This window comes from Pararge aegeria, chromosome 1 (genome assembly GCF_905163445.1).
Source record: "Pararge aegeria chromosome 1, ilParAegt1.1, whole genome shotgun sequence".
Classification (NCBI taxonomy): Eukaryota; Metazoa; Arthropoda; class Insecta; order Lepidoptera; family Nymphalidae; genus Pararge; species Pararge aegeria.
This window is the reverse complement of record NC_053180.1, coordinates 308,556-322,703: the sequence shown is the minus strand read 5'-3', so window position 1 is coordinate 322,703 and position 14,148 is coordinate 308,556. Positions and strand designations below refer to the sequence as shown.

The window sequence follows — 14,148 nt, the reverse complement described above, 5'->3', positions numbered from 1 at the left end:
ACTAGGTATTTAGCTTCAATAATACTGTTAATTAATGAAAGATCTAAGTGCCATCCTGAACATTGTGGGTATTGCAGTGAATATCTGAATACCTGGGCCTTCCATTTTTTATATTTTTTTAGCACGTTCAGCAAGCTTGACCTATCTTTGAGAACTGCACCTGCATGCATGTGAAGTCTGTCAATCCGCAATTGCCCAGCATGGAACACTGCGGCCTGACCCTTCTCATTGTGAGAAGAACCCGTGCCCTGTAGTGGGCCGGTAATGGGTTGATGATGTTGACGATTGGAACTGATGAAATGACTATTCACTCGGTGAGGTAAATCATTGACAAAATTCGATAGAATAGGAGTAATCGCGGCGTGTTCGCAGATGGAGTGGCGACAAGGCGCGGCTCACCGGGCTGGCCGTCGCACAGCCAGCTCCGCGGCACGCAGCGCACGCCGTCGCACTGCAGGTACTGCCGCTCGTCGCACGTCACGTTCGCTGCCGACACAGTACATCGTGTCAGCAGAGGGCAACATTTTGGCCCAAACGGTCTACCTCCCAAAATACATTCAAACGAGAATTGCTTAGGAAAAAATCTCACGGTGCATCATGTTTTACGAAATAAGCTATCAAAGATGAAGAACAGATCTTTCTTCACTACAGATAATAGCAATAATATAAAAAAATAAATTCAAACAACAAATTGAATGAAGTAGCGCTATACGTTCCGTTTCCCTGCCGATTAGGATAGCACTACGATATAGTATCAATCTGCCCTCTGAAGATTTTCAATTACTTTATTTGTATCACACTTTAATATTTGGTTTTATTTGGACTGAACACCAACAGTTTAACCTAGATAGCATTTAACTCGGAAACTTGACCATTTTTATGAGATTTTGACAAATAGTTTAATAATTACTTATAGCGGTGCTATTAATTAATACAGGTTTTATATATTATCTGGGCCATCGGTAAAGAAGCCAGCCTTGAAATTCTGTACTAAAATATTGAACATCTTCCATGTTTAATGTTGTACATTGATTCAAACTAACAAGGTAAAAAAACTCGCTAGGTGTAACACCCGCAGCTATATATTAGGGGAGCCCACGATGCTAAATGGGGATTTACTCGAGCTTCGGAGAGACCTATTGGGAAGGTTAGATGATAAGAAGAAAAAAATGCGCCTCAGATATTGATAGCATGAATGCCCTACGTCATTTTAATAATGTACGTATGTTAATCTGATCGTTTGCATGATGCGGGTGGTTGTATTAAAGGGTTGAAAATGAAAAAAAAATAATTTAATCGAGCGCGTCAGATTTTCTAAGGGAGTGTTAAGTGCACCAAAAAAAAAGCTCTCAAAAAAAAGTTAAATGTGCCTTTAATTTATATCAATTAATTAGTTTCATTTGTTTTTTTTTTTTCATTTTTTGTCGTCATTTTCCTCCAGAAATTATCGTCAGATCTATATAAAATTTAAATGGAAACCTTTCGGAATGAATACTGGAATTGATATTGTTTTTTTTGTTTTATTGATTGTGTTTTTTTTTTTTTCAGATACGCATGCCGGTTTGCCAGTAATTGGGTTTATACTACAACTTTATATTTCTCAATTTTGTAGTTCCTAAGCTTGTTTCATTGTATAATCTGTTGGTGAACCTAATAAAATAAATAAATAACCTCCTCCTTTTCAAAGTCGGTTGAAGAACTGATAGTTACATTTTCCGTTGAAAAGGAACTCGATTGTTTGATGTAGCATCACTAGCATTAGAGTCTTTGCACCATTACACCATGTCAAAGTTAAATGGCTTCAACATGGAGATGTTTACTACCAGTTCAGCGTAGTATAACGGAGTCAGTGCATGCGATTCCGCTCGTTGCCCGACGCGGGCAGGGCTACCGGCGCGCTCACCGCAGGGTCCGCGCGGCGACGCGTCCTCGTCGGCGCCGCCGGGGCAGTCCGCGTCGCCGTCGCACGCCAGCTCGGCGCGCACGCACAGGCCGCCGCCGCAGGAGAAGTGCCCGGCGGCGCAGGCGGGCGCGTCGACGGCCGCGCCGCACGTGCGCCCGTCGGGTCGCAGCGCGCGCCCCTCGCCGCACTCGCAGCGCCGCGCGCCCGCACCCGTGGCCAGGCACAGCTCGGCACAGCCGCCGTTGTCGCGCGAGCACGCGTTGCTGCCTGCGGGCGAGGTTCCGAAAGACGTTTGGTCGAGCACTCTCTACCCGTCTTCGATAGCTTAAGGGCTACATCGGTGTCCGAATTTTTCATACAAAACTTTTCAAGAGCAGCTACGTGTATATATATGTTAAGAACTCTTTTCTCGAGTTCATATATCGAACCTTTTCTTAAAGTCGCCAATGTTTTTTCAATGATAAGTGACATTTAAAAAAGTTATTTAAGAGTTTATTTTAAGAAGAAATTTTTTGATGTTAAAGACCCGCTTCAAATGTTGTTTCTTGTATTTTCACAGAAACGCAATTTCGTCTTTACTTCAACTACCCATTGAAGGGAATATTATAAACATTATTATATAGATCGAAAACGTGCAATAACAAACGATCAAAACGCGGCACGCACCCGTCCTGGCCGTCGCCTCCACCAGGCGCACGTCGTAGAGCGGCGGCGGGAAGCTGCGCAGCGTGTCGACCGAGCCGTTGGCGAACAGCCGCCGCAGCGCGCCCGAGCCGTGCTCGCTCCACAGCAGCCAGTCTGCGACAGGGCGAGGGTGAGCGGCGGGCGCGGCGGCGCGCGGGGGCCGGCGCACGTACCGTCGTGCAGCGCGAGGCCGTAGGGGCGCGCGGGCGCGGGCACGCCGGCGCGCGGCGCCAGCAGCTCGCGCGCGGCGCCGGGCGCCAGCCGGCCGGCGCGCGTGACGCGCACGCGCTCGAGGCGCGCCAGCTGCGTGTCGCACCAGTAGAGCAGCAGGCGCGCGCGGTCCAGCGCCAGGCCGCCGGGCCAGTGCAGCTGCGCGCGCAGCAGCACGCGGCGCCGCGACGCGTCCATGGCGCCCGACTCGATGCGCGCGCGCGCCGCGCCGCCCGCCCACGCCGACCAGTACATGACCCTGCGCGCCACACGACCACACTGACGGCAGGCTTCCAACGAACTGCATCGATGATAGGTAAAGAGCCTTTTCATTTATAACGTCACTGCAAGAGTTTCTTTTTTTAATGTTAATAGTATCCAAACGAGCAAGTGGGTCTCCTGATGTTAAGTGATAGTTACCACCTGCAGCACATAAACATCTGCAGCACCAGGGTAGCCACCGATGCGTTGCCGGATTTAAGCGGCGGTTAAAATGGTTTCCAATATATTATGTCTAAAATAAGTTATCGCTCAACGAATTACATAAGAGGATGGCACAGTATTAACCTCGCACCTGGTGATTCTTGGACGAATAGAGCTAATAAACTGAAAAAAATAGATAAGAATATAAGCTTTTCCAAATTTGTTACGTTAAATTTTTTTTTGCCAAATTGAGTTATGAAACCAAGGCCCCAAGGTTGTGGGTAAAGGCGTCCTCCATTTTCTGTCACTCAGCTCTGTTCAGCGATCTTTCAAGTTCAGTTGTCACCAGTTCTCACCAGCCAAATCTTCAATTTCATCTGCCTACCGTTCTTTTGGTCGACCCCGTTTTCTAATGCCCTTCGGACCTCTCCATAGAGATGTGCGTTTTGTCCATTTATTATTAGGGGCACGTGCGACGTGACCTGCCCATTTCCATTTCTGAATTCTGCTATAGGTTAAGGCATCTATGACTTTGGTTTTATTCCTGCTGGAGTTTAATATTTAGAATTCTCCTTTAGCTATTAGCACGTTAGCTATTATAGATCCAAGTCTGGCAACCGTATGTAAGGCAGGTATATAGCCTGTCTACTGGCAAAAATCGAAATCTTTCTCTATAAGTGCTAGGTAGGCTGGATTTTAAAACTTCTTTATGGCTCCTGAATTTATTCCACGTTATATTATATATATCTTCTCGCGACCTGGTCTTCATGTCTAGATTTGATAGGTGATATTTCTTTTTCTATGTAGATGTATTTGTTGACGTACTCTATGTCAGATCCTGTACTGAAGTAGGATTTCTATTATTATTTGTGATCTTAGTATTAATTGTATTGAGTTGGAGCCCTATACTACTGCTAACATCATTAAATCTTCAGATCATCTCTTCAAGTTGATCAAAAAATTACCTTTTTTTTTTTAATCCCATAATATGAAAATAAAGCTTAATTTGCTATACTCCGGGAACAGCAGTAAACCTTTAAGTCCCAGTAAGTTTTTCATAATATTATATTGTAGAACGCCAATAAGGGCTTTGGAGATAAAGGGTCTCCTTACATTACACCCCTACAGATTTTAATTTAGGGACCCACTCTATCCAATTTGATTTTACTTTTGCTGATGCAAAAGTATCATTCTCCTGGCGCTTTCCCTATTTGGGGTCGGCCCTCCTGATTCTTATCCGCCATTTAATACGGTCTTGTGTCATTTCTGGCGCTAGGCCCAGAGTTTTCATGTCATTGAAAACGGTTCTAGTTATGCTGTATTTCCGAAACTTTAAAAGAGCCTCGCATGAACTCATTCCGAATTTTGTCCAATGCCCCTAGCCCATGCAGTATGTATTCTCTGTTTGTTATACTTTTGCGTATTTTTATATATGCCTCCGGATTCGAAGTATGAATGAATGAATGAATACACTTTTATTGTACACCAAAAAAAAAAATAGTTACAGAGATATAAATACATATCAAGAGAGTACAATTTGGTGCCCTTATCGCTACATAGCGATTTCTTCCAGGCAACCAATGGCGTAAAAGGAAAAAAGTAGGTGGTGCAATAAATACAATTTAAAATTATACAAATATATAAATAAAATATATAAATATATATAAATATAACTATAATATATATATATATATATATATATAACTATAATATATATATATAAATATATTACATATAAATACAAATAAAATATTAACAAGCGAAATATAAGTATAAAATATAAGTATGCGAGAGCGTTCCAAATACAAACCTCGGCCTAGGCCTAGACAAATTTGTGTACGTACTCAAGCGACTAAAACAAACAACTATCAATGAAGCCGCGCTGATGGCATACCATGGATATGGGTCTTCAATATCAATATGGGATAATATTATGGGGTAACTCAGTGGATTGGGAAAGGGCATTTAAGAGTACAAAAGAAAAGCTGTAGACCGCTGTTCAAAGCACTGAAAGTGTTGCCTTTACCTAGCCTATATATCTTATATCTCTAAACAAGCAATTCTTGTGTACATATATATATATATATATACACACAAGAATTGCTCGTATATATATATATATATGTATATATAATTGGAATCTTGGAATCGGCTCCAACGATTTTCATGAAATTTAGTATACAGGAGGTTTCGGGGGCGATAAATCGATCTAGCTAGGATTCATTTATATTGGAATTTCGGAATCAGTCGTATGTCCACGACTATTTTTTTAGGGCGACTCATTCGCGGACGAAGTCGCGCGGGTCCGCTAGTGTATATATGAAATGTGTATTTTTGTAAAATGTGTTGTCGTTTATGTTTTGTGGGGCTCACCCGTTGGCGGGGTCGAGCGCCAGCGCGCGCGGGTGGAAGCGCTCTCGCAGCAGCGCGCGGCGCGGCGCGGCGTCCAGGCGCGCCACGCTCAGCGAGCCGCGCGCCTCGTCCGTCCAGTACACGTTGCGGCCTGCGGGGGGAGCCCACTCAATGCACGGTAGCCGACGGCTGCAGGTTACGTGTGACAACATTTACCCATCCAGTCGATGGCGAGGCCCTCGCAATTGTCCACGTCATCCGCCACGAACACCTCGCGGCCGCCGCCCGCCAGCCGCTGGCGCACGATCTCGTACCTGCGGCGGAAGAGCGAATGAGTGTGAGAGGGATTTCTTGGTGTGGCAACACTACGTTTAACAGCTGTTCAAACGATCTCTTCAATTTTTTTTCTGTTTTTAATTTATTTTGTGTGTATTTATCGCCCACATCCAATTTAATCGCCTTATTGAAACAATAAAAGTAAATTATATTTATAGTTAAGTGTTTAAAGTGGTTCAGTTTTCGTCGATGTAAACAAAGTGACAGTTAGGTTAGTAAAATTTAAATTTTAAACTTCTGTTTTGGTATTTTATTGGACGCTAATAGTTTTTGTTTTGGCTTTAAGCGTTCGAAACATAAATAACGCTTCAATTGTTACAAACATACCAGTACTTATCTGTCATCTTGCATTAGTTGGGTCATTACTCCTTGTTATAAATATTTCAAGATCAAAATGATGACCCGCAGAGCCTTAGCGCGCCAGGAGCAATCAAAATTACAGTTGGCTTTGAAATAATTGAAGGCTAGCAAGGAGTTACTCAATTGAATAGTGAAAGGGATGAAAACGAAAGGGAATTATTAGAAGTCATTAGAAATATTAATAGGTTGAAATCTGAATTATCGGCTTTGCACCTAAACTATGTAAACATGGTAGAAGAGCGAGATAGACTTCAGTTGTTGGTAGATAGGTTTGATGAGTGCCGTGTTTAGTACGAGGAGGCCCTAAGCCAGATCACAAATCTGCAGCGGGAGCTATCTGTAGCCCACAACCATATAACTGAACTGGAAGAAGCTGCTCATAACACAACAGCACTACACACTCAGAGCCTATACGAAGAATTAGTTGATAGGGCCCCGCAGTTGGTTACTGCTGCTACGGACATGCCTACTGACAATACTAATAATAATAATAATAATAAGCTGTATTTAAATCCATTCAAACTGATTAGAGATCATTAAAACTAACAATAATAAGAATCTATAGAAATTATTATGATTAAAGATAAAATTGTTTCATGTATTATAATTGTAAATTGTTATTCTTGTATGGACCACGTTCGGGTAAAAGCCTCCTTCAAGGCATTCCACTGGTCTCTATTCGTAGCTGTGGCTAGCCATCTCCGACCCGCTATCGATACTATTTCATCTACCCATCTCCCACATGGCCGGCCTCTCGCTCTTGTACCTCTTAGACCGGACCAAGTAACTAATCGTATTGTCCATCTATCATCGTTATATCTAGCCACGTGTCCTGCCCATTTCCATTTCCTTTGTAGCGAAAAAGTTAGTGCGTCTGTTACCTTTGTTTGCTAAGTGATCGCTATTTGCCGGTCTACTTCTCTTGTATTATTTTCTTTGCCTAGATAAATATACCTTTCCATAAACTCTAGAGGCATGGTGTTTACTAAAATGAGTGTTATAAGGTAATTAGTCATTATTTTCGTTTTTTCGAGGTTCATTTCTAGTCCGACTTTAATGCTAGCATGATGTAGGTCATTTATCATATTATTTAACTGGTTTGCGGTTTCTGAGAAAAGGATAATGTCGTCGGCAAACCTGAGGTGGCTTAGAAACTTCCCATCTCTGTTGATGCCCAGCTTAGACCATGATAGAGTTTCAATTATATTTTGTAGAACGGCTATGAACAGTTTTGGGGAGATCGGGTCACCCTGCCTCACGCATCTATTTATGTTGATCTTTGGGCCTGTTCTGTCAATTCTGACTCTACTCGTGCTGTTGGCATAGATGTTCTTCAAAATGTTAATGTATTCCTCTTTTATATTTTGTTTGTGTAAAGCTTCCCAAATGCTGTGGTGTAATATTGAATCGAAAGCTTTTTTTGTAATCAATAAAGGCCAAATATAATGGTCTGCGGAATTCCAAATATTACTTCACCATTTTCATAAGTATAATTTACTTCATATTAAGCAATTTGATCGCTCAACAATTGACGCAGGTATTGAGCTAATACAAAATATATATGAGGCCTGGGAGGAGTCACGTGATGCACTAGTCGTGTTCTGTGATTTTTCCAAGGCGTTTGATTGAGTTCAACACGAAACGTTAGTTAGGAAACTACACCACTATGGAATTCAGGGTGTAGCTCTACACATAATGAATTCAGAAAATGGACGTGAATGGAAAACGGTTTAATGGATCTGTTGTGAGCAAAGGTGTCCCACAAGGGTCTATATTAGGACCATTTCTGTTCCTTATTTACATTAATGACCTTCCTTACCTTGCCAAGGACAAACACGGGGTAGTTCTGTTTGCCGATGATACACCACTAACTTTTAAAATAAATCGACGTGAATAAGCTTTTCACGACGTAAACAACTGTCTCGCTAAGGTGGTACAGTGGTTTGAAGCTAATAATTTGGTTCTAAACGGGAAAAAAACCAAGTGTATAAAATTCACTTTACCAAATGTTAAACACATGAATACCACTGTACTACTTAATAATGAGGAACTGAAACTGGAGGATACAACAGTTTTTCTAGGAATAACGTTAGATTCTAAACTGCAATGGGGCCCTCAAGTAAATAATTTATCGAACAGGCTTAGTTCTGCTGCCTATGCGTTAAGAAGATACGCAATAGATACGCAATAGGCAGAGGTATGTCAATTAAAGTATTTGGTAATTTGTTATAAATTGTAATTGCCATACAATAAACATTTCTTTTATATATAGTGAGGTTAACTTTGGGCCATACTAATTTATTACCCCGCCTACAATCCTTCGCCTGCTGTACTTTTTTATTTATAAAGTAATGTCCATACTTTTTTACAAATAGGCACATTTCCTTAATATACATGCAGGGTAAGGGTAAAATATTGAGTCTTTAAAAGATTGGTTTTGCACTTTCCGAAAAATGTGCCCCAGTTAATGCCCTGACACATTTTTTTGAGCTCTGAATGCTCTCTCGAAATCTGGTGAGTTACCCCACAATATAATACCTGACTGACTAAGGATAGGTGATACATACCCCTGGTAGGCACTCAAGGAAGCCTGTATGGTGGAAATTTGACTTATTCTTCGTAAAGGGAATACAAATTTGTTTATTTTTTTGCAAGTAGTGTCTACGTGAGATTTCCAATTAAATTTTTTATCTATACCTAAGAATTTTGTAGTTTCTACGTTTTCTATTGGTTCTGTGTCATAATGTATGTTTAGTAACGGATGATATGAATTAGTTGTTTCAAATTGAAAAAATTTGGTTTTGTCAATATTAATATTTAAATTATTTTCATCTAGCCATTGAATTATATTATAAATTGAATTATTAATGTCATTTCCAAAGTCAGTTTCGTCATTGCACTTAATTGTAATAGTTGTATCGTCAGCGAATAATATGCAATTGTCATTTATTTTCATTTATTTATTCAGAATATTGGTAAGGGTACAGAATTGACACAATAAACATGGTGCAACGATAACTGTTGCAGTAGTATAAACTGTGTCGCAACAATTAACGCCCACCTCCAAGTTTAATTAAATTAAATTGTGAGATATAATGCTTGTTATGTCATTTATATATAACAAAAAGAGCAACGGACCTAATATACTTCCTTGCGGAACACCACTATTGATAATACTCCACGACGATCTAAAGATACGTTTTTCAAAGTTTAGTATTTTTGTGACTTCTGTGCATAGTTTTCTGTTGCACAAATAACTTGACAACCAGTCAAAGACTTTACCCCTCATGCCATATCTTTCGAGTTTTGCTAGAAGTCTCTCATGATGCACGAAGTCGAAAGCCTTGCTCATGTTTAAAACGACAGATACTACTCGTTTTTTTTTATTAAGACATTCTGTCACATCTTTAATTAGGTTAAAGCAAGCTAACGAAGTAGAACTCCCTTTTCTAAAACCAAACTGTTCTTTGCATAAAATGTCATGTGTAGTTATACAATTTAGGATTCTTGATTGCATTGCTTTTTAAATATTTTATCAAATACAGGAACTAATGTAATTGGTCTATGATTAGTTAGTAACGCTCTGTCCCCTTTCTTGTATAGAGGCTTAACAATTGACATTTTTAATTTACTTGGAAACAAGCCTTGCATGAACGATAAATTCATAATATTTAACCTAATTAAAGATGTCCGATATATATGGAGCTACTCTTTTTATTATCTTAGTAGTAACATAACCTGCTGAGTACGTATTATTAAGTGTCATGATTATTTTATAAATCTCATAAGGTTGCTGATAAAAACATAGAATGCGTGTTATTTAAAAAAAAATTACAGCCGTTTTTTGTTTCTTTCCTGTTTTTACTTTGGGGTAATGCTGCAGAAGAGGGCTGCTCGTTCGATCTACAAAATGAGTCCGAGAGAGTCAATGAGAGATAAATTTAAAGATTTTAAAATAATGACAGTGTATATAGTCAGTACATATTTGAAAATTTAATGTATGTTCACAAAAATGTATCAAAGTTTAAAAGAAAATGTGACTGCAATAATTTGAACGTTAGAAGCAAAAATAAACTTGCAGTGCAGTACACTAGACTAGACAAAATAAGCAATTCATTTAGTAACTAAAATAGACTAGCCTAGCAGTTTCTATGTCTGTCAGGTGGTGTATCTTCTTTACTGCATAGGCAGCAAAACTAAGCCTGTTCGATAAATTATTTACATGAGGGCCCCATTGAAGTTTAGCATCATCAGTACATATTTGAAAATGTGACTGCAATAATTTAAACATTAGAAGTAACAATAAACTTACAGTGCAATATACTAGGTTACATGAAATTCATAATTCGTTTAAAGGAAATTGCATACAATTTTACAATAAACTACCCATTGAAATCTTGGAGATGTCTCTTAAAAAGTTTATATTAAACGTAAGCTTAAAGAAAAGTCCTATTATAGTATAAAGGACTACGTGATCGATAAAAAAGCTTGGGTGTGAATTATTGTTCTAACGAGGTTGCTCTTTTAATAATTTTAAATTACATTGTGAGATGGTGATAACAAATAAAAAAACATCCGGCTAAGTTTGTTGTGGGCTTCTTAGACCAGGACGCGTTTGGAACCCTCGGCCTACTTGAATAAAGATATTGTTGACTTTTGACTTTGACTTTGAGCGTGTCGGCGCGAGGGCCCCGCTTCGCGCTCACCTGTGCACGTCGCAGTAGTACAGCATGCCCGTCGCCACGTCCACGTCGGCGGCGCTGGGCCGCGCGGCGTGCGTGGCGGGCACGAACGCGTCGTCGCCGTGCGCCAGCGCCAGGCCCTGCACCATCGGCGGGGTGCCGCGCGACAGCACCAGGTAGCTCTCGGCCGCCGACACTGCGGGGACGAGCGGGTGAGCGGGCGCCGCGCGGGCGCCGCCGGCCGGGCGCTACTCACGCTCGCAGTCGCCGTGGCCCGCGCGCCGGAAGCCGGCGCGGCACAGGCAGTCGGCGTGCGGCGCGCCGGCGCGGTAGGCCGTGACGCAGATGTGCGCGCAGCCGCCGTTGCGCGCGGCGCACGGGTGCGGGCGGCGCGGCTGCCGCTGGCGGTGGTAGGCCAGCGCGGCCGTGGGGCGCGCGCGCAGCGGCAGCCGGCGGCGCTCCCGCGGGCCGCGCTCGGCCGCCACGGCGCGCTCGGCCCACAGCGGCAGGAACAGCGTCTCGTCCAGCAGCGACAGCGCGCGCAGGCGCGTGCCCGCGTAGCCGCGCCGCACGGTGAGCCGGCGCGCGCCCTCGTAGTCGGCGCGCTCCACGCTCTCCAGGTAGGCGTCGGCCCAGTACAGCAGGCGCGCGGCCGGCTCGGCGCACAGCGCGCCCGGGTACACCAGCCGCGCGGCCGCCAGCGCGCGCGCCTCGCGCCCCGCCAGCGACGCGCGCCGCACGGCCGGCGGCCCCGCGCCCCACTCGCTCCAGAACAGCAGGCCGGCGCCGGGGTCCAGCGCCAGGCCGCGCGGCTTGGCCTGCAGCAGCACGCGGCAGTGGCGCAGCGCGGGCTCGCACGCGTACACCACCTCGCGCGCCTCGTCCGCGAAGTACCAGTTGCCGGCCAGCCAGTCCACGGCCAGGTGCGACACGGCTGCAACACGGGCGCGTTAGCGGGCGGCGGCCGGGCGCCGGCGGCGGCGGCCGGGCGCCGGCGGCGGCGGCCGGGCGCCGGCGGCGGCGGCGGCACGTACAGCTCAGGTCGGCGAACAGCTCGGGCGCGGGCAGCTCGGTGCGCGCCGCGAAGTCGTCGGCGCGCACGCACACCAGCGCGGCGCGGCTCACGTTGTTGTGCACGTAGCACACCGACCTGCGAGCGAGCGTTCGTAACGTCCGGCGGCGCCGGGCGCGCGGGCGGCGGCGCGGGGGCTCACCCGTTGCTGTAGTGGAAGTCGAGCGCGCGCACGTCCAGCGCCCGCAGCGAGTAGTTGCCGGCGGGCGCGGGCGCGGCGGGCCACTCGCGCGACACGCCGCTCTGCGTCACCACCAGCAGCGACAGCGGCGCGCCGGGCGGCTCTGCAACACGCGTCGCTGTAGCGGCGGCGGCCGACGGGCGGCGCGGCGGGGGCGTACCGTTGAGGGGCTGGCAGCTGCGCCGGTCGGCGCGCAGCACGTAGCCTTCGGCGCACGCGCACGCGAACGAGCCCGGCGAGTTGCTGCAGCGCTGCGCGCAGGCGCCCTCCCACGAGCACTCGTCGCTGTCTGCAACAGAGGGCGCTGTAGGGCGCGGGCGGGCGGGGCGGGCGGGGCGGGCGGGGCGGGCGGGGCGGGGCGCACTCACCGACGCAGCGGGCGTCGCGCGGCTCGTAGCCCGGCGCGCAGTAGCACGCCACGCCGTCGTGCGTGGGCCGGCACGCGCCGCAGCTGTGGCTCGCGCACTGCGCCTCCGTGACTGCAACACCCGGGAACTCACCGCTTGCCTCGGTTCGAGCGATTTGTTTAGCTTCCCCTCGATTCAACCCCATATCGATTAAACCGTTAGTTAGACTTGCACGGACGCCGGCATTGAGACCGGAAACGATTAATTCCATTTTAAATTGAATTTTTTCCAAGTAGTACTTTTCGAATGTTCAATCTGTCGGTTCGATACTCTACCGATAGTTCGGAAGGAATTGCCCAGAAGAAAACTTGCGGTAGAATTCCTTCCGAACTGGCGTCGGGTGCTCTAGGGACTTCGATGTCGAGAATTCGTAGAGATTATCAATAAGTCGAAGGAACCAGAACGTACATGCGCGAAGCTTAGCTAATTTACCCATGTGTACCGACTGAGCGCTCATTATATTAGGTTCTTTCGAATGATTGACACTCGGAATCCCGACGTCTCAGGCGCGGGTCGGGCGCGCGGCTCACAGTTGTCGCAGATGTCCCACTCGTCGCTGCCGTCGAGGCAGTGCCGCTCGCCGTCGCAGAAGTTGTAGACGGGCACACAGCTGAACCGGCCGTCCTCCGGCGTGGCGCAGCGCGCCCAGGCGCCGCGGCACTTGAAGTCCTTCTCGCCTGCGGAGCGACACGCCCGTTACCGACGCCGCGGGCCGCAGGCGGGGCGCGGGGTCGGTGGGCGAGGGGATTACACATGTGGGGGTCCTCGTCGGACGCGTCGTGCGGGCCGCAGTCGGCGTCGCCGTCGCAGCGCCAGCCGGCCGCCACGCACAGGCCGCTGCGCGCGCAGCGGAACCGCCCCGCGCCGCACGAGGCGTCGGCGCCGCGCGGGCAGTGCAGCTCGTCGGACGCGTCGGCGCAGTGCGCGCGCGCGTCGCAGCGCCAGGCGCCGGGCACGCAGCGCGAGCCGTCGGCGCACGCGAACTGCTCGGCGCCGCAGCTCAGCGTGCCTGCAACGTGGCCGGTGTGAGACTATTTAAAACATAATATCTTGAAATGGAAAAAAAACAGGTGCCTGTAAAGTACTTAGATGCTGTTTTTATTTTTAAAAAAAACCTTATAAAATCAACAAATAACTGATGAACTTGTGGATTTGGTACTTTTGAATATTCACCCTCATTTTATCCCATAAGCAGGGCCTGAGAAGTGACAAGTATGTGTGTGTGTCTAATATAATTAAATGTAGCAATGTGTATGAGCAATCACATGCTCCCTGCCCCACAGTGAGTTGAATGATTGCACTGCAATTGAATAATTGATCGCAATCACATTAAGTCCCACTAGACATCATTACTAGTCATCAACCAGCTTTATTGATGTGGGAGTGGCTCGGGAGTTAATTTGCTTTTCAAATCTGGTAAAGCTAAATACTATATATACTAATAGTTATTAATGATTAGTTATGAAAATTACATATCTATAAACATTTGTAAAGATGTCTGTTTTTTTACATATTTAATATCAGACAATTGGATCCAA

General features: G+C 46.0%; 1 protein-coding gene across 1 annotated transcript in view; it reads right to left on the bottom strand.

Annotated features, from left to right (window-relative positions):
• Window positions 1-14,148, bottom strand: part of LOC120623940 (low-density lipoprotein receptor-related protein 1) — an 85,625-nt gene that overhangs the window by 70,675 nt on the left and 802 nt on the right. Inside the window, exons 3-17 of the mRNA XM_039890266.1 lie at window positions 13,362-13,619; window positions 13,141-13,287; window positions 12,572-12,682; window positions 12,364-12,492; window positions 12,165-12,306; window positions 11,985-12,100; window positions 11,207-11,884; window positions 10,975-11,146; window positions 5,789-5,886; window positions 5,594-5,723; window positions 2,761-3,056; window positions 2,570-2,701; window positions 1,904-2,170; window positions 312-486; window positions 161-177 (exon numbers count right to left, since the gene is read on the bottom strand). Coding sequence (XP_039746200.1) covers window positions 161-177; window positions 312-486; window positions 1,904-2,170; window positions 2,570-2,701; window positions 2,761-3,056; window positions 5,594-5,723; window positions 5,789-5,886; window positions 10,975-11,146; window positions 11,207-11,884; window positions 11,985-12,100; window positions 12,165-12,306; window positions 12,364-12,492; window positions 12,572-12,682; window positions 13,141-13,287; window positions 13,362-13,619 — 2,868 coding nt within the window. The remainder of the gene's footprint in view (window positions 1-160; window positions 178-311; window positions 487-1,903; window positions 2,171-2,569; window positions 2,702-2,760; window positions 3,057-5,593; window positions 5,724-5,788; window positions 5,887-10,974; window positions 11,147-11,206; window positions 11,885-11,984; window positions 12,101-12,164; window positions 12,307-12,363; window positions 12,493-12,571; window positions 12,683-13,140; window positions 13,288-13,361; window positions 13,620-14,148) is intronic.